Raw genomic sequence first — 21,792 nt, forward strand, 5'->3', positions numbered from 1 at the left:
GGAACCTGTGTCCCTGGTGGGCGTTGACGTGTGTGTGTTTGTCCCCGAGTCCCCCGGGTTGGGGGTGGCAGGGCTGTCCCTCGCCCCCCGCGGTATGTCCTGGCCGCCGCGATGTCTGCGTGGGGCTGAGGGAGGTTAGGGGGTGGGTGTGTGTGTGGCTGGGGCCGACTCTGACTCCGCCGCCGTGTGTGTGTTTCCGTGTGTGTGCACAAGGCCAGGGCTGTCTCTGACCCCTGTACGTGCCCGTGTGCTGCCTCTAGAGACGGGGCTCTCCTGACTCCCCCGAGCATATGCTCGGCGTGGCTGTTGCCATCCCCCCTCTGTTACAGCGCCCAAACCTCTCTCTCTGTGCCCACTGTTGGTTTTTTTTTTTTTTGGCAGGTGCGCAGCAGGGCTGTCCGAGTCATGATCGAGGTGTTGGCCAAGCTGGGCCGCGGGCCTGTCTTCCTGGCAGGAGAGGTGCTTGAGTGCGTGATCACTTTCACCAACCCGTTATCGGCCTCCTCTACATCTGCCAGCAGGTACGGCAGCCTGTGCCGGTGGGTCCTTCTGTGCATGAAGCCTGGAAGTGGCAGAGCTGTCTGGGTCCCTCCACAGGGAACAGCGCTCCCTGCCTCCTGAGCAGCCAGATATAGTCATGGTGGGGTTGTGGGGCAATGGTGCCAGCTCAGCCACTGGTGACTTCCCTGCCTGAGGTACTCCCTTAAATGGTGCTTTGCACCATCTCCGTTTCAGGGCTGAAACTGAGGTAATTATTCTGGTTGTCTGCCCCCAAGAAATAGATGAGAAAAAAAGTATGCAGTTAGAGATGCTTTTAACTGCCTCTCAGGTGAGCCCTCAGCAACACAGTTACTGACAGAAAATGAAGCCAAACTGGCTGTCAGAGCAGGATATCTAGTTACACCAGAGTGACAGTCTCACAGGGCAACATCCAGACAACGTCATTATTTCCTGCGTTTGTGGAAGGAGCTCTTTCTGTCCAGCAGTGTGCTGACATATCAGTATGATTCCTGCTTGCAGAGCTGGCAGGCAAAGGGGTAAGCAATGCCCAGAGGCAGAAGGAGGCAGCCTTTTGTGGCTGCATTACATGTGGCCCAGCCTTTGAGCGCAGCATGTCCCCTTATCGTTACTGTGCCTGAAACGGGTGTTGAGGAAATGTGAGAAGGTGGGAGCTTCCTATATTGGCTCACAGAGGGTGACTCTACATCATAAGTAGTCACCTGAAGCCTCCGTCTCTGCTGAGTATGTGGCTTTGTCTGAGTCTCCAGAGGGTGGAGGGTGCTTTCTCATCTTGAGTCCTTCCTGGGAAGTGTCCATTTCTAGCCCTGTCAGGTTCAGCATCTTTTCATCACCAGTACGCATTTCACACGTGATTGTTTTGGTAGACCCACTTCCAGTGCTTGCAGCCTCAGCAGCAGCAAAACAGTCTCTTGTATTACTGCTTCTTTGTTTATTGCCTTCCTTAACTTTCTATCTTTTCTTCCTTGTTCCTTTTGCCTGCTGAATTCAGTTTTCAAATTAAGCTGTGGCATAAGCAGCTGGCTTTCCAGAGTTTTGTCTTGTGCAGTGGCAGTGCTGTTCTTCTGGGTTCTGAAACATGTGGGACTGCAAGTGTACCCAGTGGAACAGATTTAGAGATTTGCAGCAGAGTTACAGGAGCTTTGTTTGGGAACTTCGAGTGTATCAGGGTCCATAGAAAACTGCCTCTTGGAACAAGGGAAGTTTTTAAAATAAAAAAACAGGTGACCAAACTGACAAGACCTAGCTAAGTCATATGAGTGGCAACACCAGATAGATTGGTGGTTTGGAAATAGAATCTGTGGGTTGCATAGACAGTGACTGCAACAGGCAGATAGACCTGTCAGAGACTAGAAGCTTTCAGGGCCAGCAAAAGCTGCAGCACCGGTGGATGAACTGAGAGGCATGCATTGCAAGCACAGGGAGACTGAAGGACAGGAGGTAAATGGCAGAAAGTGAATTTGTGGTGTATGAGGTGTACAAGTAACAAAGCTTTTCTGCCCAAAAGCTGTGTGGAGTGCAGCCTGTGTGGGCTAAAGAGTTTTAGGGGCAGGTGAGAAAGGAGGGAAGTGACCTCAGCAGGCACGCAGGATCCTTCTGCATCCTGCCACCTGGACAAGCCAGGTGTGCCGGTAGGAAGGCACATGCAAATTTTGTTTGGGTGTCTGGTGAAAAAGATAAAAACAATCCAGTGGCATATTATTGGGCAATACTGGAAAAAAAGAAAAAAAAAAATTTAAAATACAGTGTTTGAAGGTAGTGTAATCATACTAAGCTTATATAAAGTTCGGAAACATTGTTTCTAATGGAAGAGCATTTCTCTGTTTCCATAAAGCAGATACCTGACAATGGGAAACCTTATGGCAGCCCTTATGGAAAATCCATGCTGGTACTTCTGAGGGTACAGAATTGCAATTCTGGGGTTAGAGGTAACTGGGTAGAGTAACCAGCACGTTTGGGTAAAGGCAGCCAGCACATGCAGAAGATCAAATAGCCAGTTAGTCAGCTGAAACAAATGCAGCACGCCTTTTTCTCTGGTTTGTCTAGATGTTTAAGACATCTAGACATATCTCTGATGTGTCACATCAAGACATACCTGTGTGCCACAAAAAATTCCTGTGCCACCTAAAACTCCAGTATCAGTGCTTACTAATCAGATCACAATGTTAGAAAATGTCAGAGGAACCATGCACTGGCTAAGTTACCGAGACCACTATTAAAATGAAAACAGGTGTTTTGTAAACTGAAAGGTGTCAGTAATGCCATGGGAAATGCCCTGTGGAGTGGATGAGGTCCTAGCAGAATCCAGAACTTGAGGCTGCTTTTCATGGTGGATGCAACCAGTTCTTGTGGTTGTACAGAGAGGGGGAAGAATGACACCTTCGCCTCCCCTATAGCCACAATCCCTTACATCAGGAGGAGAAAATAGATCCTTGAAGGACCTAGCAACATCCCTCTCTGATCTGACACAGCCAGAAGTTGATGTTCTTGAGGGGCACGTGCTGTGGTTCTGTCCCCTGCCTGCCTTAAGGAGTTTGGGAGCTGTGGGCAGGGGCAGCTGAACCAAGGTTGCAGATATCTGTTGCTTTTGAATTTGCCCACTTCCCTGATGGTTGTGTTATTACCCAAGGTGACTCGGAGTGCTGCTCTGCATGTCACTTCTGGCTTGAGACTTACCTCTTCATGGCTAAAAGTCCTCTGCCAGGCCTGGCCTGTGCACGACAGTTAGAGGTGTCCTCTCTGGGGCCAGTCCTCAGCTGTGGGTGATGAGAGAGATGACCGAGTGAGTGAGGCTTTGGATGGGATCTTGGGACACTTGACCTCAGTGTGCTTGCTGGAAGGTCCCTGTGAGGTTCTGCACAGGCCACCTTATCTCTGCCTGTGTGGAAGGGGTGACTGCTGACCTGTGCTGCTTGCTGTCTTCAGCCATGTGTGTACAGTGGGTGTCTCAGGGCAGGGGTGTTTCTTCACTCCGTGTCTGTGCTGTGCCCAAGGTGGTGTGGCTCAGACTGCAAATACTGCTGTTAAACAAGAGCCCTTGGGCCACAGAGCCAGGCCTTGGGTAAAACTGCTGTCGGCATCTGGGGTGGAAGTGGCTTCAGGTCAGCACCCCAGCTCAAGCTGGCACTGAAGACTTATTTGATGGTGGGCTGTGAGAGTGGCTTCAGTGACAGTGAAGCACAGCCTTCATCCTTCCAGACAAGCAGTCCTGCCTGGATCTGAGCAGCAAGAGCTGCTCTTCTCTCCATTTGTGCTTGCTGTAATCCAGGTTTAAAGCACAGACATGAGTGTTGCTCTTCTTTGCTCTCTCTCAGTGAGATGCTGGCATGGGCCAGCGCCCAGATCCACTGCCAGTTTCACGCCAGCGAGAACCGAGTGGTGCTCCCTCCCTCTGATGGCAGCAAGCACGACGTGCAGGCAGAGAATGAGACTGTCTTCGTCCCCAACAGAGGTGAGTGCTACTCCTGTAACCCGGGATAGGGATGGTGAGAGCACAGCGAGCAGGAATCAAGCAGACTATAATGTGTGTCTTGAGGGCAGCACGCTTAGAAGGGAGTGGGAGGTCTGTGTGGCTTTCCTTGTATGAGTCCCTGGTCATGGCTGCTGCAGGACCCTGTTCATGTTGAGATCAGAGTGGCACTAGCTTGGAGCAAAATGTGAGGGTTGTCTGTCCAGCTGTTCTGGGAATGTCTTATGATCTGACCAGGGCATGAGGTGTTTCCTCCTTGGCCTCTTCTCCTCCCCATTACGCTCCCTGAGGATAAGGCCTGGCTGGCCTCAGCACAGTGAGTGTCCCCCTCAGCCTAGGTCCCGAGGCTGGGCAGCATTCACGTGGTTCTTCTTCTTTTCCAGGAGAGCGGGGTCAGTGTATCCTGTCCACCCCACCAAAGATTCTCTTCTGTGACTTGCGACTGGATCCCGGGGAGTCAAAGTCCTGTGAGTCCTGTCTTCTCTTCCCCTGCTCAGAGAGCTTGCCTCTGGGGAGCCCCGCTCTCAGCTGGCTTTGCATCCTGAGTTCTGCGAGTGGGAGATCTGGTGCTCGCAGAAGGCGAGATGATTTGGTAGGAGCGTGAGTGCTAAGGAACTGCTGCATCATCCAGAGTCTGTTCTCCACCGTGTGAGGGTTGTGTTCTGCAACGTGTCTCTCAGTCCTGCCCCCGGCCTTCATCCTTTACCCCAGGTCCGTAGCATAGCTGTGAGGCATAAACCACTTTTAAAAACCTGGCTGCAGCTGAAGGAACGTTTAGACATACCTGTGTTTCCCTGCCTTTATTTCTTCAGCCACACTGGAGTATTCTTGGGATTTAGTCTGGCATCTTCCGAAGGTCTGAGCTTCCTCTCAGGTTGTGCCTGTCCTGGAGATTGCAGTCGTCTGCCTGTTCTAATTTTCCTACTGTAAAAGTGAGCACTTCTCTTCTGTGCAAAGCTTTCCACATTTCCAGAGCTCTCGAACAAGGTCCTTCCAGTGGGTCCTCTAAGCTCTCCATCACTATTTTCCCTTTTGTAGTTCAGAGGAAATTTCATCCTTTTCACAGGGAATTTGCAGCAATGCCTTTTTGTTTTCTGGGCAGCTTCTACCTGATTAGACAGCTGTGAAAATACAGCTATGTGCTGTTGTCTCTTGGTTGGTGGCTGTGTGGCCCAGCCTGTCAGTTCGTGTCGGATCTCCTTTGTGTTCCAGTGGCCCGCGGGCTAGTGCCAGTGTAACGTTAGGTGTTGCAGCCTGCATGTGGGGAGCTCCCTTGAGTTGTCCTAGGAATCTGCTGGAAATGGTCGACAAAGACCTCTTGAGTCACAGAGCATGGGGAGCGGAGGGGCAGTGCCTATGGTGGAGGGAGCTCTGCTGGAGCATTGAGCTCTGGGGAGGCGTGAGGAGAGCTGCAAGTGAGACCAAGGAGCTGCTGTTTACTTCCTATTCTACAGCAGCATGTGGGGGAAAGGAGCTGGCCTTGCCACATCGGAGCCAAAGTCCCCTATGCTTTGTAAAAGTGGACACATGGTCACCTCCAGGTGTCTGGGATGGATTGAGAAGATTTCCCTGTGTGCTGGCTTTGCAGGCAGAAGCAGTTCAGCCCCCAGCTAAGCTAGCAATAGTCTGTCCTTCCCAGTAATGGGGGGTGTGTGTGTGTGTCTGCTCTGCCACTGGGTGACACTGCCACAAGCAGCCTGCATCTGCTTTGCACTTGCATGCAGCTCCATTGGAAGGACACACTGTTCCACACTTTGAGGTTCCTCGGCTGCCTGTTACAGCCTTTCCCCTTGGTTATGTGATGCAGAGATCCACTGCATCTGTCAGGTGCAATACAGCTGCGTGTGGCACTGAGCTTTCTAGCACTGAATCCCCCGTATCACAGCTCCATCTCTGCCAGGCTGCTCACACTGATCTCGTCGGCCTGCAGAGCTGCTCCTCTCACGCGAGATTGCAGCTGGCACACTTGCAGTTCATTCCTGGGGGCTCCTGCCAGCTCTGTGGAGGCAGAGTTAAGGCTGTGTGGGTGTGTATCTTAATTCTTCATTTCCTGTTTTTCAGAAGTTTTGAGTTTTTCTGCACAGTTTGGAAAGGAAAAAAAAAAAAAAACCCAACCAAGAAATCTTAATTCTGCTTCAGCAAAGTACTGTGTTATTAAACTCTAGCCAGAGCTGGCACATAGAGCTACAGTTGTGTCAAGCTGTCTCTTGATAAAAGACTTTGTTTTCAGTTGCTGACCAGCTTATTCCCCAATATCTTCCTCTTGTTATGGTGCCTATATGTTGAAGTTGACTTGCCTCCCATCCCTTTGACACCATGCCCAGACTGAGCTCTTTACATTTGTCACCATAAAACATTTTCTCAAGCCCTCAAGTGATTTCTGTGGCTGTTTTTGCCTCCTCTCCAGTTTTGTAATACCTTGAAATATTTGGTAGATCACAGTGAGGGAAGGAAATGGAAGCAGCCTGGACACGGGCCAGGATCCCAGCCAGAGGGTACAGCGGGTGGGTAAGGAAGGCATCCATAGCACCAGGAATGTGCTTCCTTCTGGGATGTGCATGGAAGCTAGGACTTCCCGTGTCTCGGTGTTCCTGTGCCAGGTAGCAAACTGCTCATCCTCCTCAGACAGTGTTGTTCTCTGCTCAGATTATCCTCACTGGGCATCCAGGTCTTTGTGAGTACTCTTGTTAAGCCTGGTACAGAGTGTTAAAACAGTCTGCATGCTTCCTTGGAAATATCTAATCTTCCTCCCTGTCAGGACAGTTCTCAGCTTTATCTGCACCCTGGTCCAGCAGGACAGCCTTGTGTTTTAAGGTGTGACAGCCTGTGGATGCTACACACTCGCATGGACTTTTTTCTTCCTGACAGTCCTGTTATTTTAAATCTAGAAGATATATTTAAAATGTAACCCTAGCTTTTAATCTAAGCCTCAATGTTTAGGATGTGCCAGACATGGGGAAGGATCTGTGGTTTCACAGCAGGATGCTTCCCTTCCTCTGGCAGGGTGTATCAGCATTATGATGGGCCAGCCAGAGAGGTGGAGACTTTCCACAGTTCAGTGTTTGCGCCTTATTATACAGCATGTGGTTTGGGAAAGCTGCAGAAGCGTTCATGCTGGGTCGGGAAGCATTGAGGTTTGTGTGGTGGCCAAGGGCCTTTGAGAGGGCTGAATGTGGTGTAAAGCCAGGCCCTGGCATCTCAGAGGTCTCAGAGTCAGAGGCTTTGTGGTCTAAGTCATCAGTCTGTCAAGGGGGATACGCCACAGGTTGTTGTGAAGGTCTCCTAATTGTTTCTTGGCCATTTAGACCCAGTGTTTCAGACGAAAACACAGGAAGAAACTATTTTTTGTTGCTGAGTTTGGGGTTTGTGTAAAGCAAATATCAAAAGAGGCATGAGGTATTGATCGGCACCTTTGCCGCATGAGCCCCGAGGAGACTGCAGCGTGTGACTGCGTCGTGAAAGCAGCATGCAAAGGAAGTGCGCAGAGGCAAATTCAGGTTGAACTCGTGATGAGTAAGTTTAGCTCTCAAGTGTTTGTGTTCCTGGATTTTACATCTTGCACATTCTTTTGAGTCAGAGTTTGTGTGTGTGGTTGTATGTACTGGAAGCAACGTCTGGATGATGGCGCATGTGATGTGAGGACCAGAGTGCTGGTGCAGGGAAGTTAGGGATGTGCTTGGCTCGCTGTGGAAAAGAGAAGACTGGGAAAGCACCATGCACTGTCCCTACCTCAGCACCACTGCTGGTCCTAACCCTTGGTGCAGGGAGCCTGTGAGTGACAGCTCCAGGAGCTTCCTTCTGGCCTTGGAAAGCAATCTTTTCTGTGCTCCTTGCAGATTCGTACAGTGAGACGCTGCCCATAGACGGCCCTCCCTCTTTCCGGGGACAGTCAGTGAAGTACGTGTACAAGCTGACCATCGGCTGCCAGCGCGTCAACTCCCCCATCAAGCTCCTGCGTGTACCCTTCCGTGTCCTCGTGCTGCACGGTAAGGCCATGCCTGCAGATGCGTGACTGCAGGCGCAGGCCTGGCTGCACCCTGCCCTGGTGACGCTCTTGCCTTCTCCCCAGGGCTCAAGGATTACCAGTTCCCACAGGATGAGGCTGTTGCACCCTCAAACCCCTTCCTGGAGGAGGAGGAGGGCTTGAAGAAAGACTCTCGTCTGGCAGACCTGGCAACAGAACTGCTCATGGTGGCCACTTCCCGACGCAGCCTGCGTAGGTCATATCTCCTGCTTGAACCTGCTGTCCTAACCTGGGTGTGAAGGTGTGAAGGGCTCAGGGCTCGCTGTGAAAATCTCTCACTGACAAAGCAAAGCTCCGACTTGGGCTGTGGACAGCTCCGTCAGGGTCAATTTCCCATGGGCTCCTCCCGGCCAGTCTCAGGCTCTTCCTACTTCAGCCAGAGACACTCTCCCACCGGCACATCGTAGCCAGCCTATGGTTTGTTCTTGCTCACCACAGGCATTTCCCAAAGGGAATGCTGCCTCCAGGGACTATCCTTCACACCCAAGCAGCAAGCATGGGGTTGTGTCTATTGTGATTAACCCAGAGCACTGTATGGAGCAGAGCCTCATCCTGCTGCAACTCTTTCCCCTCTTCTTGCTCCACAGACCTGTATAACATCAGCAACACTCGTGGGAAAGTGGGGTCGTTCTGCATCTTTAAGACCGTGTATAAGATCGGAGAGGATGTCATTGGGACCTTTAACTTTTCAGAAGGAGACATCCCATGTTTGCAGGTCAGTGCTGGCTTTGGCATCACTGCAGGGAGAAGCAGAGGCTTTGGGTGGGGGAGAGGGTGGAGGGATTGAGGTGGCACCAGGCTGCTGTGGGGTTTCTGCTGAGGGTTTCTAGTGGGACCCAGCTGAGGTCCACTTGGGATGTAAGGTGGGGAAGGGCTCCAGTTCTGAGCTTGTTTAGAAAACAGAGGCCCTGGGGCTTTGGGCTGGGGCTGTGCGAGGTTGTGAGAGCGAGCACCCTGCCCATGGCCCTGCAGTTCTCAGTGAGCCTGCAGACGGAGGAGAGCATCCAGGAGGAGTTCCAGCGCCGGCGGGGACAGCCGGTCTCCTTCAGCACACATGCCCGCCATCAGGAGGCCTGCCTACACACAGCCCAGAGCAGCTTCAGCCTGCCCATCCCACTCAGCTCTACCCCAGGATTCACCACCAATATCGGTTAGTGGCCACCGGGGGGGGGACCCACCCCTGCTTGTCACCGCAGGGGCTCTGCAGTGTCCCCAGCCCTGCCCTTGCTCACCGGAGCTGTGTCCTGTGGGAGGGAGAGCTGGCCTGCATGAATGTGCTTATTTTCATGTCCCCTTGCCAGGACAGCCAGCGCTGAGGTAGCTGCTGTCCCCGTCTCTTGTGGTGTTGGCTGCTGACCCCCCTCTTGCCCACAGTGTCCCTGAAGTGGAGGCTGCACTTTGAGTTTGTGACCTCGGGGGAGTCGGCGGGGACATGCTTGGTTCGTGGGAGCCAGTCGGAGGCCATCACCTGGACTGGGGTGGAGCAGGTGGAAGTGGACACTTTCAGCTGGGATTTGCCCATCAAAGTCCTTCCCACCAACCCCATCCTGGCTTCCTATGTATCTCAATTCTCCAGCACTAACTCCATCACCATCTGAAGTGCAGTGAGCTGGTAGGGGCCTGTGGTGCTGCAAGCGTGTGCCAGCTGTGGGTGTGGTGGGCTGGACTGTCACTGGCATGCTGGGGGGCACACATCCCCCTGTCCCCTTGGGTTCATCTTCCACACCCAGGCAGGCACCGGGCAGGTCAGTCCCACCCTGGGGGCGGAGGAGCACTATCCTTGCTGCGGTGTCTGGTGCTGCAGCCCTCGGCTGAGAGGTGGGCCCTTCCTGCCTGGGCGAAGGTTCAAGTCCCAGCACTCACCAAAAAGAAATCTGCCTCCCAGGGAACAGCCTGACGTGCCTTTACCCCATGAGGGGCTTCCAAGAGGGAAAGGCCCAGTCCAGGGAAAGGAGAGGGAAGCTCTTTCAGCAAAGCCTGATACCAGCCTTGGGTGAAGGCCATGCCCCTCCAGAGAGACACCACAAGCAGAGATCTGGTGTCCAGGTGAGGCACCTGGGCTGGATGGGAGCCTGCCCTCCTGCCCTGGCACACGTCTTGCCTCTTGTGAGGGGTGTCTCCTGCACACAGCCCCCCTGTGCCCCCCACTACCCTCACCCAAAGGAGGCAAGTCCTGGCAGGCCGTCCCTGTGCTGCCAGCACATGCTGGTGTCTTGGATGGGGCCGCATGCTGTGGCAGCACAACTGCGATGATCCGAAACTGGGAAGCACTCAGCGCCCGGGCTGTTTGCCTGCGCTCCTGGGTGTGAGGGCATCCTGCTGGTCTCGGGATGCTTGGGCAGCTGGAGTGAATGCCTGCTGCGCATTCAGGAGCTGGGATGGAGGTCTCCCTGCTCAACAGCCAGCTCCCCATTGGTACCATACCTTCCAAAGACTTTTCCTCTTTGCATGGAAATCTAATAAATACCTTAAAGTTCAAAACTCAACCTTCCCAAGAGCCTTATTCCTACACTGTTACTGGTGGTGGATATAGCCCGCCCTGCATGCCAGTCACAGGCTGGAGACCTCTTTGTTTAATATCTTTATTGCAAGAACAGAAATATCTACACAAAGCTCTGCACAGCACAGGCATGGCACCAGCTGGGGCAGGCTGCCAGGGCAGCCAGCTCCGCCCTGGCACATGCGGATCGCTTCAGCTCCCTGAACCCATGTAGGATGCCCAGCTCCCTGCCCTACTCCCCTGCAGCTTGGGGCCGGGGGGGGACCTCCCCTGGGGACATCTCTAGTGGTTCCCCCTGCTCTGCTGCCCACCCCAGGCTGGCTCCGTTGCAGTGTTGCCCAGGGCTGGCTTGCAGTGCCAGGGACCCACTCTGGCACTGGGAGCTGCAGGAACAGGGGCATTAGTGGTTCCAAAGGTGTGTTGTGCCCCTTGTGCTCCGGGGCAGAGAAGAGGCTGGCTGCGGCACCTGGCTCCTGCAGGAAGGGCCACGGTGATCCCCAGCGAGCTCCCAGGGGCTGCCATGCAGGGGGACAGGGGTCTGGGAGGGAAGGAGGAGCTGCTTAGCTTGGGGCTGGATGCAGGACTACAAGACTGTAGTGATGCAGATGATTCCTCCGTAGCCCTTTCTTTAGTAGCTGGAGGCTTCCTACCCACCTGGGAGGAGATCCCAGAGGATCTGCATGCCCACTGTGTGCAGGACATCTCTCAGGGAGGGGCCCCCCGTTCAATTCAGGAAGCTGAAGGCAGAAGCAAAGCCATATGTACCGTGGCAGCGCTACGGTGTAAATATGAACACATTGGTGTGGATAGTGGTTTCCCTCGAAGGTGGCGGCAGTGACATCTCTATGGGCTGGGGCAGGTCTGGAGCATGCGGGAGGTGTGCTCTGGAGGAGGGAGGATGATGCTGGGGAGCACAGGGTGCTGCCAAGCCTTTATCTGCTCAGCCCTGCACCCAGCACCTTGTTGCTCAGCGGCTCAGGGGTGCCAGCCGAGCCCCACTCATGCTCCATGCTCTTCACGCAGGGCAGGCTGGGGTTGGCCTTCTGCACCACTGAGATCTGGCAGGTCTGCAAGTCGTAGTGGGCCTCACACCAGTCAGGGAAGTCGATGGGGTGCTGGGTGCTGCAGGAGAGGGCATGACACCATCAGCTTCCACTGGTTTGTGCCAGGGGCCTGTTGGCAGGGCCGGGTGGCTTCCTCTGCTGCCAGCCCCCCAGTAGGAGCGTCTCCCAGGCCAGTTCAAGCAGGCTGGGCCACAGCTCCCAGCACATCTGTGCATCTCACTGTGCTAAGACACCCCCAGCCCCTGCCTTGTCTCCCTGACTCACCCCACCACCCTCAACATGCTGGTGGGCTCCTGCCCATCTCTGGCCCTTGTCCCCCAGGGCCTGGCACCACACAGCCCTCCCGAGCTCTGATGTTTGCTTGGCTGTGTTTGTAGTCACCAGACCCACACAACCTCCTTGCCGCTGCGGGCAGTAGCCCACCCCCAGCACTCCTTGGCCCCTCACTCACGTCTCACAGCAGCCCACGCCAATGGGGTGCAGGCAGGTGCAGAGCAGGCAGTTGGCGCTCAGCCATGACTCCCCGAGGGAGAACTGCTTTCCCTCGTACTCGCAGGGAGCTGCAAAGAAAATGATAATGATGAGCACACGTGGGCCTGCATCGGGGCATGTGGGAGCCTCCTTGGCACCCCTGTGCCCTGAAAGAGGGGACAGGGGAGATGTCATGACCTCCCACCCACCCTGTGGTACAGAAGACACTTGGTGGCCTCTCTGCCACCCTGCAGGTATGGGTTGCCCAGGCATCTGACAGGGGCAGTGCTCCCATCCATCCTCTCCTGGCCATGCCCTGTCTCTCCCTGCTACTCCAGGAGCCTAGAGCAGATCCAAGTGGCTCTTGCTTCCCTGGAGGGGGCATATCCAATGCCCCTTGGGGTCGGAGCCTCTCTGCAGCCCTGGAAGGAGGCAGCAGAGAAAAGATGGGCAGTCGTCTCCCTTTGCTGCTAGTCCTGCGCATTCAGCCCCAGCCAGGCTCCTGCCAGGAGCTCTTCATGGCCCAGTGAGCTGTTTCTCAGCCAGAGCCCTGGGGAGCTGTTCTGTGGTTTATAGACTGCTCCTTCCACTCATCACTGGCCCACAATCACACTCCTGAGCTCGGCACAGTCCCTTCTGCATTTGCAGGCACACAGGGCAGAGCCCCACTGGCCCAGGGAAAGTTGAGGCCTCCTCTTCCCATTGGCCTCTTCCCGTCTCACCTCCCCACTTACCTTTAGCCTGGAAGTAGCATTTGGCCTGAGAGACTGGCAGCTGGAGGAGGAGGGAGAGCAGCAGAAAAAGCCTGCCCCAAGCACACCCCATCTTCTGCACTCGCATGGCCATCGCCAGTGTTGAGCTGGGCTTCTTCGCTGAGGTTGCCTTGCTTCTCTATTGCCTTTGCTACTTTCCCTTCTCTTTCTCTCTCTCTTTCTCTCTCTCTTTCTCTCTCTCACTGCCTTTTTAATGCTCTTCCCCTGATCCCAACAAGAGATATTTATAAAGTTCAGCTTTACGACCCTGGCCACCAGCTGTGCCCCACTGGAAAAGTTGTAAAACTCATTTCCTGATTTGAAAGGCATGAAAACAAGAGGTAGGATCAAGATTTTTAACAAGCTGTGAAAAGCTGATTCATGCCCTCCAGAAATGTCTCCAGTTGGAAGCCCCTGCGGGTGCAAGGCTCTGCACCAAAGGGAGATCCAAGGGACCCCAGAGGGGTTGCCCTCGGCAGGGTGGTGAACACGCACAGACCGAGCACAGGAACCCCTGGCCCCTGACCAGGAGAGCGCCAGGCTCCCCTCTGGTCATGCTGAGCCGGCTCTGATCCTTCACAGCAGCCAAGGTTTTGGGAGCATCCCATCTTGTAGGGACCAGAGAGGCACAGGCATCTTGTTAACCAGTGAGGGATGCAATGGCACCATCCTCGGGATGGAGATGTTCGCACCCAGCCTGGGTAACCCAGCATGGCAGTTTCACCCCAGCTCTGGTTGCAGGCATGCCAAGCTTGGGGCCACTCATGGACTGGGGGTGACAGCAGCGTTTTTTTGGCCAAGAGCTGGCAGTTTAGCAATTGCCACTGATGCAGAGCAAGTGACAAAGGCTCTGCGTGTGGCATGACCTAGAGCTCCTCTGAGTGGTGCCCATAAAAGTGGGGCTGTGCCAGTGTATGTGAAGCACCCACGAGATGCAGCCCCTTCCACAGGCTGGAGACTGGCCCCAGCAGAAATAGGCAATAGGAGGAATAAAATCAGGACATGAAGGTGCACTTGGGCAACAAATGACCTGAGAGGGGAATGAAGGGCTTGGCTGGAAGCAAGAAGCCATGGGAAGATGCCACACCACCCAGGGACGTGCCTGTGGTCCACACAGACCCTTACCCAGAGGGGCTGCCTCTGGGTTGCAGTGATGACTGTTATCAGCTGGCAAAGCAAGAGGATGGGTGAGATGGAGAAGGTCAGAGCCCTGGGAGCCACATGGCCCCCGAGAGCTACAAGCAAAGGGCTGAATTGCCAAGAGAAATTCACATCCCTTGTCAGAGGTGCTGCCGGCAGCAGGAAACGGGGCTCCGGGGATGGTCCAGCCAGTGGCTTGGCCAGCGTGGGGCCATGCCGGCAATGAGGCGGCAGCAGTAGCGGTAGCATATGTGGGTCATCTGCCCCTGTGTTAAGCTCCCTGCTTTCTGAGAGTTTGGGACAGGTTTACACCCTGACGCGTGAGGCTTAATATCCCTTCCAGAATTTGTGTTGGCATCCACTATTATAGTTGGATATTTTTGTTATCCACATAAATGCTCAATCCCTCCTTCAATCCTGCTAAATTTTGGCCTGAGCATTTTCCTGTGGCAGCCTAATTAAGCAGGGAGTGAAAAAAAAAAAACCCAAACCAAAAAACAAAAATCCAAAACCGCTTCCTTTTAACCACTTTGAATTCACCACCTTCAGATTTGAAGGCATAGTCCCTTCACGCCGGTGCTCTGGGCCCCCTCGCCATCATGTTGCATCCCCATCCTACATCTTGTGTTCTTACCTCTTAGAGAGCAGCCCCAGCTTTGCATCCCTTCTCCTTCTTGGAGAATTACCCCAGCCCTCTCAGAGTGCTCTGGATGATGTCATGCCCCTCTGGGTGGGGTGGCCAGGTGGCAGCAAGGGTGGGATCAGCTGGAAAAGGCCGATAATAAATCAGAGAAGTTTGGGGCACCCATGAATAACCTGCTGACCACAGGGCTGTGAGCTGGGATGATGAAGTGTATCAGTGACAAACAAAACTCACTCTTTGGTGCAGAGTTCTTACTATATAAGGAGGATAAAAGCATTTGTAGCCAGAGCAGTAAATGAGCATTCCTATTGTGTGTTTGGAAAAAGAAGTCTGGCGCACTAGTAACCACAATGAAATAATCCATCATGGTTTCATCACTGAGTACAGCAAATGTTAAAAGTGGTGGGTTTTATCTGGAGGCCTGCATGATTTGACCAGGCTTCCAGAAGGGTGCTGAAAATCTAGGGGGAGAGCATCTCTTGGCCTTGTGGAGGGGCACTGCCCCTACTCCATCAGGGACATGGGGAGGCCTTCACAGGATTTCTGTAGCCAGTCTGGTTTCCCAGAAAGTGGGTTAAGGCTACCAGCCCACTCATGGCCTTTGGGTATTTCATCAAAGCAGTTCCCTGGGTAAGTGCAGAGGAGGAGCAAAGGGGGTCAGGACACCCATCAGCACGTTGCAGAGGGACCTGGGCAGTGCAGCACCCTCCATGCTGTGGCTGTGCATGGGACAGGCCGGTGGTCACTCACAGCCTGTCAGTTCCGCTCTTCCCTCTCCTGGTCGTTCTCTTTTCCCTACTTTTGCATCACCGGGCACTCGCCCAGCACATGCTCCATGGGGTCTGAAGCATTTCGGTCCGGCTTATATAGGATGGGCCTTCTAGCTTGGAAAGCAGCAACTGAAGTTGGACTCGGTGCTTAAGACCTTAGGTACCCAAGGGGTGCCATGGCTGGAGGAGCTGACACCCTCTCTGGCTGCATTAACCAGTGCATCCCAGAGGAGGTTTTGCCTTGGAGAGTGAAAGAGGGCAACAGGTTTTGGTGCTCAGATCTTGAAGAGGCAACTGAGACCCAGGGAAGAAGAGCCTTGCTGTAAGTTCAGTCACAGATTTGTCAGGCGGAGGCCAACAGCAGGGACTGACTGCATGCATGTCCAAGCATGTCAGTGAGGAACCGTCACCACCCCTGAGCATCCCGGGACCCCACAGAAGGTTACATCCATGTCTCAGCCTCCCCCTGGCAGGACCCAGCTGCTCCTGCCTGGTCTGGCTGTTGAATTATAGCTGTGCCTGAGAAGAGCTGGGTGCTGCACCTCACCAAGGGCTGAGCATTGCTGGCCTCACCAGCAAAGGTTGGATGCTCCCTCTGCAGAGCTGCTGTTCAAGCCCCGGGTGCCAGAGGATGGCACCCTGGGCATGGGCAAGCAGCCACACCGGTAGGTGCTGGGATGGGGTGACAACAGCCCACCCCAGCCCCACAGCAGACGTGGGGGTAAGAAATGATGCTGGAGAAGTTGCCATCAGCAGGATCCAGGAGTGTTATAAAACCTGAATCTCCTGAGCCTTCAGCTGGGACTGCAGCTGCAGAGCAGGAAGCAAACAGGATCCCGGCTGGCATTGTGAAAGCAAACACCATAAATCCAAGGAAGTGCTACGATTGCTGTTTTAGGCACTGGGGACCTTGGCTCCTGCTCCCCACAAGTGCTTTATTTTCTCTCTAAACAGAAAAAAAAAAAAAAAAAAAAAAAAAAAAAAAAAAAACAAAAAACCCAACCCCAACTTATCACTGATCTGAACTGCCCTGGTGCTGCCTCAGGCCCTGGGGTGGCTGTGGGATGTGGGCATCTCAACTTGCCCAGAACCTTGAAGATGCTTCAAGTCCCAGAGCCTCCAGGGGACCAGTGCAGAGTGCAGGCAGGGTGCAGGCAGTGGGCAGGTAGATGCTAGCTCTGTGTTATGTCTGCTCACCTGAACACTCACTGTAATGGTCAGACCCTGGGGAAGGATGAGCAAGGAGGGTCAGAGAGAGCTGGGCAACCAGGAACCAGGAAGGGAGACAGAGTGGACAAAGGACTATCCAGGGAATGACAGTGAGCTCACTCCATCCTTCATCCCACAGCTGGTAAGCCAGATAGGACAGCTCCCAGACACTGGAAGTATGGGTGGGATCAGTTGACCCCACCAGGACTAAAGCAATGAGAGTGTTGCTCCAAAAAATGGACAAAGCAGAGGGCACATGATGAAAACTTTCATGTCACCTTACCCTGCAGGCTGGCTACCTGCTGGATGGAGCTTGGTGCCACCAGCAGAGCATGGGCTGGGAGGCATGCTGGCATGCCCTGCATCTCCCATGGGTGTCCCACGGGTGCTTTAGCCCACACGCTGACCCTCCTCACAGGGGACAACTGTTTCTAACCCATGAGTTGAGCACAAAGTTTTGCAGGGGCTCTACAAGTCCAGGTGGATTGTGTCTCTGGGTCCCCAGCTGTGGGATGGTGTCTGTGGGTCCCCAGCCATGGGACGGGGTCTGCTGTGGGATGGTGTCCGTGGATCCCTGGCCATGGGACAGGCTCTGCCCACCCCAGGCTGGGTGTCTCCTCCCCGCAGCTGGTGGCAGGCAGAGCTCCACAGCCCAGGCAGCCCTCCGCCATGGCTCCCTCAGGCTCCCTTGTTCTCTTGCCCTCTCTCACACAGTCTCATCCTCCCTTGCTTGCCCCCATGCTCCATCCCTCTCCATCACCCTTTGGCACTCTCCCTGGCCATTTATTCCAGGCCAGGTTTTGGTGCTAGTGGGTTAGCCACCCATCCCCACTGCTCTCAGCCCTGGCAGGGTGCTGGCACCCACCCTGGCACCCCAGCACCCCAGGTACCCCAGAACTCGAGGTGTGCTGCAGCCTGTGGCTCTGCCCAGGGTCCCCTCAAGGAAACGTGCCGGGAGGGCGCAGGGTGTTTAGGAAAACAAGACTTGGCATTTGCTGGCCATCCCGGGAAAATAAAAACATCTGGGCGGGCAGCCACGCAGCGAGTGCGAGAGGCCGGCACTCCATAAATCCCCTGGAGCAGGTGCTTTGTAGTCGGCACAAGGAAATGAGCACATTATTCAGCTCAGCTTAAACCCCCGAAACGTTTCCTGTCCTGTGAGTCAGAAATAACCCTGGGAGATCATTCCTGGGCCATGCAGGAGCTGCACCAGCCAAAAAAGTGCCATGAGCCTGTTGGGCCTGGGGACCTGCTGGGGAGGTCAGGGGTCCAGGCACCCCGCGATGGAGGGGACTGCCACGGCAGTGCTGTAACACTGGTGCTGACCCTGGCTTGTAACTGCTCTGGGATGTGCTGGGAGCCCCTGGGGACTCCCAGACCTGTCCTGGGCACCATGCTTCAATGGGATGCAGGAACAGGGAGAGCCCTTCTAGGTCCTGGACAGATCCTACAGATCTTTTCCAGACTTTCTCTGCAATCAGAAAAACAGATCCCCCCTGCACCCTATATCATCCTGGCACCCACATTGTTGGCTGGCACCCATGGAAGCATTCTTGGATGCTACCCTGCTTTAGGGACACCTTACAGGAAAAGTCATGTAAGGCTAGTGGCTTCATGGTGGAAGAGAACATCTGGACATGGGGCCAGGATGTCTCATACCTGGCCTGGGAGTCCCGGACAAGACAGAGAGGAAAGCAACACAGCAGGTGCCCCCAGCTCGACTCAGGCAGCACCGCCTGAAGGGGGTCATGGGTGACATGTCTTGTCCTGGTGCCTTGCAAGGACACTCATAGGGTCCCACCATGGGTCTGGGGCACGGAGAGGTGTGGGTGCTGGGGATTTCCCCACAGACACATTGGAACAGTCCTTGCTCTGAACCAGGGAGATGACATAGCTCCCACATTAACCATGTTTCTTCCTTTAAAATATTTGCCTCTGCTACATTTTTTCCGTTATTGGCACACAAACCCCAAACAAGGAGCCCTTCAGGTTTCCCAGACAGCAGGAGCACAGGACGTGCAAAGGTCACCTCGTGTGCCTGCACCCATCCCTGTGGTTTTGCACCCACCTGGCCAAAACTACCCAGACCTTCTGGAGAGGTTCCTCTACAATCTGGTATAGGGTGGCTCCTCCAGCACTGGGAATGGAGAGCCCATCAGGACACTGGCTCCCACTTGGATAGAGATGGGAAGTCCCAGTGGTGCCTTCTCCATCCCTGCCCTCTTCCTGTGCCCCACCTTTGCAACTCCATGTACAGCCCCCAGCCTCCAGCTGGATGGAGCTGCTGCCCCTCCATGCTAGATGTCCCCATGACCCAGTGGCATACAAGCCCTGTCATGGCAGTGCCTGGATGACTCCTTCACCTGGCCCTGGCAAAGCCAACCATGTCACAAGCTGCGTACTTGTGGTGCCTGCCATGCTCTTTACAGCCACCTCCTGAGGCTGACAGGTTCCTGGCCCCACTCTCAGTGCAGAGGTGAACGTGCTTGGCAGGGCCCTGCAGCTCACTAGCTTGTGTTGCTGCATCCCAGGAAGTGAAAAACTTTTTTTTTTAGCAATTAAACAATCATCAGCTTTGGAGACCTGGGGCTTGGTTTCACTCACTGGGAACATGGAAAACAAGACGGGACCCTCATGGGCATGAGCTCCCTGGGTCAGGTGGGCATGGCTGTGCCCTTGGTGCCCACCATGCTCTGGTCCTCTATGAGGACCACCAGGGCTACCATGGGCCACCATGGACTGCTACAGACTGCCACAGACCACCATGGACCACCACAGTTCAGCATAGACCATCATGGATGGCTGTGGACTGCCATGGACCACCACAGTCCACCATGGGCCACCACAAACTCACATGGATCGCCATGGACCACCACAGATTGTCATGGATCACCACAGACCACCACGAACCACCACAGTTTACCACAGACCATCATGGACCTCTGTGGACTGTCATGGACCATCACAAACTGTCATGGATTGTCATGGACCACCATAGACTGTCATGGATCACCACAGACCACCATGGATCACCACGGTTCAGCATAGACCTCTGTGGACTGCAGTGGACAGCCACAAACCACCACAGACAGACACGGACTGTCATGGGCCACCATGGGCCACCACGGGCCACCACAATCCACCACAGACCATCATGGACCCCCATGGACTGCCACACAGACCACCATGGACTCCATGGACCACCACGGACTGCCACAGACTGTCATGGACCACTGCAGACCACCAAGATCAGAGTGCTGGGCACAGCCACGTGCAAAGAAAACTTGTCAGCTCCAAGACGCAGGATGTCAAGCGCAGACAGGCTAAACTCATTGTGAGACTGGGTGATGGGGAAGGTGATATGGAGTTTCAGAAACCCTAAAGCACGGTGACCCCCAGCCCCACGTGCCCCAGGGAGCAGGCTGAGCAAGCCTGCCAAGCCCCACGAGACCCCATCCCCACCTTGGCCCCTCACCCCGCATCGCACTTGTGGGGGGGTGCCCTGGTCCGGCAAGGGTCGCAGAGCCGGGACAGCCGCCCCATGTGCCCTCCGGCTGCTCGGGTGTCCGAGCGGCAGCCGGCACAGCCCGGTAGCTTGCAGCCGGTGTTTCCCGACTGTGGGGGTGCAGGGTGCGGGGTGTACAGGCAGCGGTGACCGGGCCCCCTCTGCTGGCACACACACGAATACACGAGGTGCCCGGGCACCCACGGCCCCCCGCAGGGGCTCCCCATGCACCCCATACTGCCTGCAATGAGTCCTCCCTGGGTTGCCCCCACACTCCCTCCAGACTTCTCTGCTTTTTTTTCCCCCTCATCTCTTTTTTTTTTTTTTTTTTTTTTTAATTTTTTTTTTTTTTTTTTAAATTTTCCAGGGTCGTTTTCTCTGCTGGCTGCATCCTGCCTGCGGCAGGTCCTGCGAGAGCATCACCACCTCCCAGATGAGCGCCTTGCTGCCTGCTCCCTGCCCACTGCAGGCAGCGAGAGGACAGATCGGAAAAGGCTTTTCCCCACCAAGGCTTCTGCCAACCCCTTTGCCCCCTGCTGCACCCTGGCCTGTGCCACCAGGTGATCCCAGCCCAAGGTTTGGCGATGGCACTGCAGCTCAGGTCACAAGCCCTGGGGCTGGGCTGTGCAGCGTGGGGGAGCACGGAGGCCACAGGCCCTGGCACCATCAGCAGCACCCTGTGAGCTCCTGGCATCAGGGGCCGCTCCACAGAGGCTGTGGTCCCTGATGGGACCATCACCAACCCACCATGCCCAGCCCCGCACCCCACAGGGAAGACTTTCCAGACCCTTCCAGCTTCTCCTTTCCCACCTATACTCGTTGCCGGTTGGATTTCACTGTCCTGCAGCAGCACCATCCTCCAGCTCAGGCACTGCTGATGGCTCCATGCCGCAACCAGGACAGGGTATTTATAGCTGGCAACCCAATCCCCCCAGCTCGGGTGTGCCTGGCTGGGTCAGACAAGCTCCACGACCCTGCGACGGGAAGGACAAGTCACTCATGGTGGGGACACCTGCAGCAAGAGCAGCCATGATTGCCTGCAGCCCTGGCTGCGGAGGGACACATGCCGGGGCACCCTGGGGTGCCATGCCCGCAGCCCTGCTCTGCTCTGGGCGCCTGCCCCAAAACCCAGGAGGGGACAAGGACCCCCTGCCTGCTGCTCAGTGCAGCGTCCCTCACACACCTCACCCCGCAGGACCTTACAGGACAGCAGTACCAGCAAGACCCACAGGGTGCTCGTACAGCCACTGGACTCTCCCTTGTGCTCCCCTCTGTGCCCCACACATGCAAGATGTCCCCCCATAGCTCTGATACGTGGGGCAGGGACAGTCAGCACACACCCACACCCCTATTCCCACCTTACCCCCCCAATCCCCCACCCCCCACCGCCAGATGGGAGCAGGCAGCAGGCTGGGAATGTGAAGAATGCACCACAGGCACGCTGCCCCCACCGAGCCCCCCCTGCCCCACCGAGGCCCCTGCTGCAAATACAGGGCATCTCTGTTTTCCCCAGGGCTGGGGCAGCCCCCCATGGTAGCCAGGGCAGGCATCGTCTCGGGTCCTTCCCCAAATCCCCGGGGAGAACTGGCAGCCCCCATTTGCCCAGGTTATCCCACCCCCAAGGTGTCATGGGGGGTGGATTGTGCAGGGCTTCCTGCCCCAGAACCAGCCCTTGCCCCCCAAAGAGCTCCCCTGTACTCCACGGGCTGTCCCCCCACCCCCTCTG

At 55.2% G+C, this 21,792-nt stretch overlaps 2 protein-coding genes across 3 annotated transcripts; one reads left to right on the forward strand and one right to left on the reverse strand.

The window, feature by feature from the left end:
- The first annotated feature begins 182 nt into the window (after positions 1–182).
- RGP1 (RGP1 homolog, RAB6A GEF complex partner 1) lies at positions 183–10,487 on the forward strand. The gene is made up of 8 exons (XM_026865757.1): positions 183–521; positions 3,834–3,970; positions 4,372–4,455; positions 7,825–7,974; positions 8,058–8,204; positions 8,600–8,727; positions 8,985–9,162; positions 9,387–10,487. Exons 1-8 carry the CDS (start codon positions 406–408, stop codon positions 9,608–9,610), a joined length of 1,164 nt encoding a protein of 387 aa, XP_026721558.1. The 5' UTR covers positions 183–405; the 3' UTR covers positions 9,611–10,487.
- Positions 10,488–10,626: 139 nt separating this feature from the next.
- Positions 10,627–21,222, reverse strand: MSMP (microseminoprotein, prostate associated). 2 transcript variants are annotated; one of them, XM_026865642.1, is made up of 3 exons: positions 20,877–21,222; positions 12,028–12,136; positions 10,627–11,634 (listed from the first exon to the last, which is right to left on the reverse strand). In XM_026865642.1, exons 1-3 carry the CDS (start codon positions 20,920–20,922, stop codon positions 11,445–11,447), a joined length of 345 nt encoding a protein of 114 aa, XP_026721443.1. In that variant the 5' UTR covers positions 20,923–21,222; the 3' UTR covers positions 10,627–11,444. The 2 variants fall into 2 exon arrangements, with proteins under 2 accessions (XP_026721443.1, XP_026721444.1); XM_026865643.1 differs by lacking the exon at positions 20,877–21,222 and adding an exon at positions 12,782–12,977.
- Between the last annotated feature and the right edge of the window lie 570 nt (positions 21,223–21,792).

This window comes from Athene cunicularia (genome assembly GCF_003259725.1).
Source record: "Athene cunicularia isolate RWA chromosome Z unlocalized genomic scaffold, athCun1 chrZ_part1, whole genome shotgun sequence".
Lineage (NCBI taxonomy): Eukaryota > Metazoa > Chordata > Aves > Strigiformes > Strigidae > Athene > Athene cunicularia.

Bases quoted from the DNA above. Each gene is read 5' to 3' on its own strand.
- RGP1 (XM_026865757.1), top strand. From the start codon at position 406: ATGATCGAGGTGTTGGCCAAGCTGGGCCGCGGGCCTGTCTTCCTGGCA. The intron at 3,971-4,371 runs GTGAGTGCTACT...CTTCTTTTCCAG, and splicing joins TGTCTTCGTCCCCAACAGAG to GAGAGCGGGGTCAGTGTATC. The intron at 9,163-9,386 runs GTTAGTGGCCAC...TCTTGCCCACAG, and splicing joins AGGATTCACCACCAATATCG to TGTCCCTGAAGTGGAGGCTG.
- MSMP (XM_026865643.1), bottom strand. From the start codon at position 12,893: ATGGCCATGCGAGTGCAGAAGATGGGGTGTGCTTGGGGCAGGCTTTTT. The intron at 12,137-12,781 runs GTAAGTGGGGAG...TTTTCTTTGCAG, and splicing joins ATGCTACTTCCAGGCTAAAG to CTCCCTGCGAGTACGAGGGA. The intron at 11,635-12,027 runs GTGAGTGAGGGG...CCTCTCCTGCAG, and splicing joins GGCGTGGGCTGCTGTGAGAC to CACCCAGCACCCCATCGACT.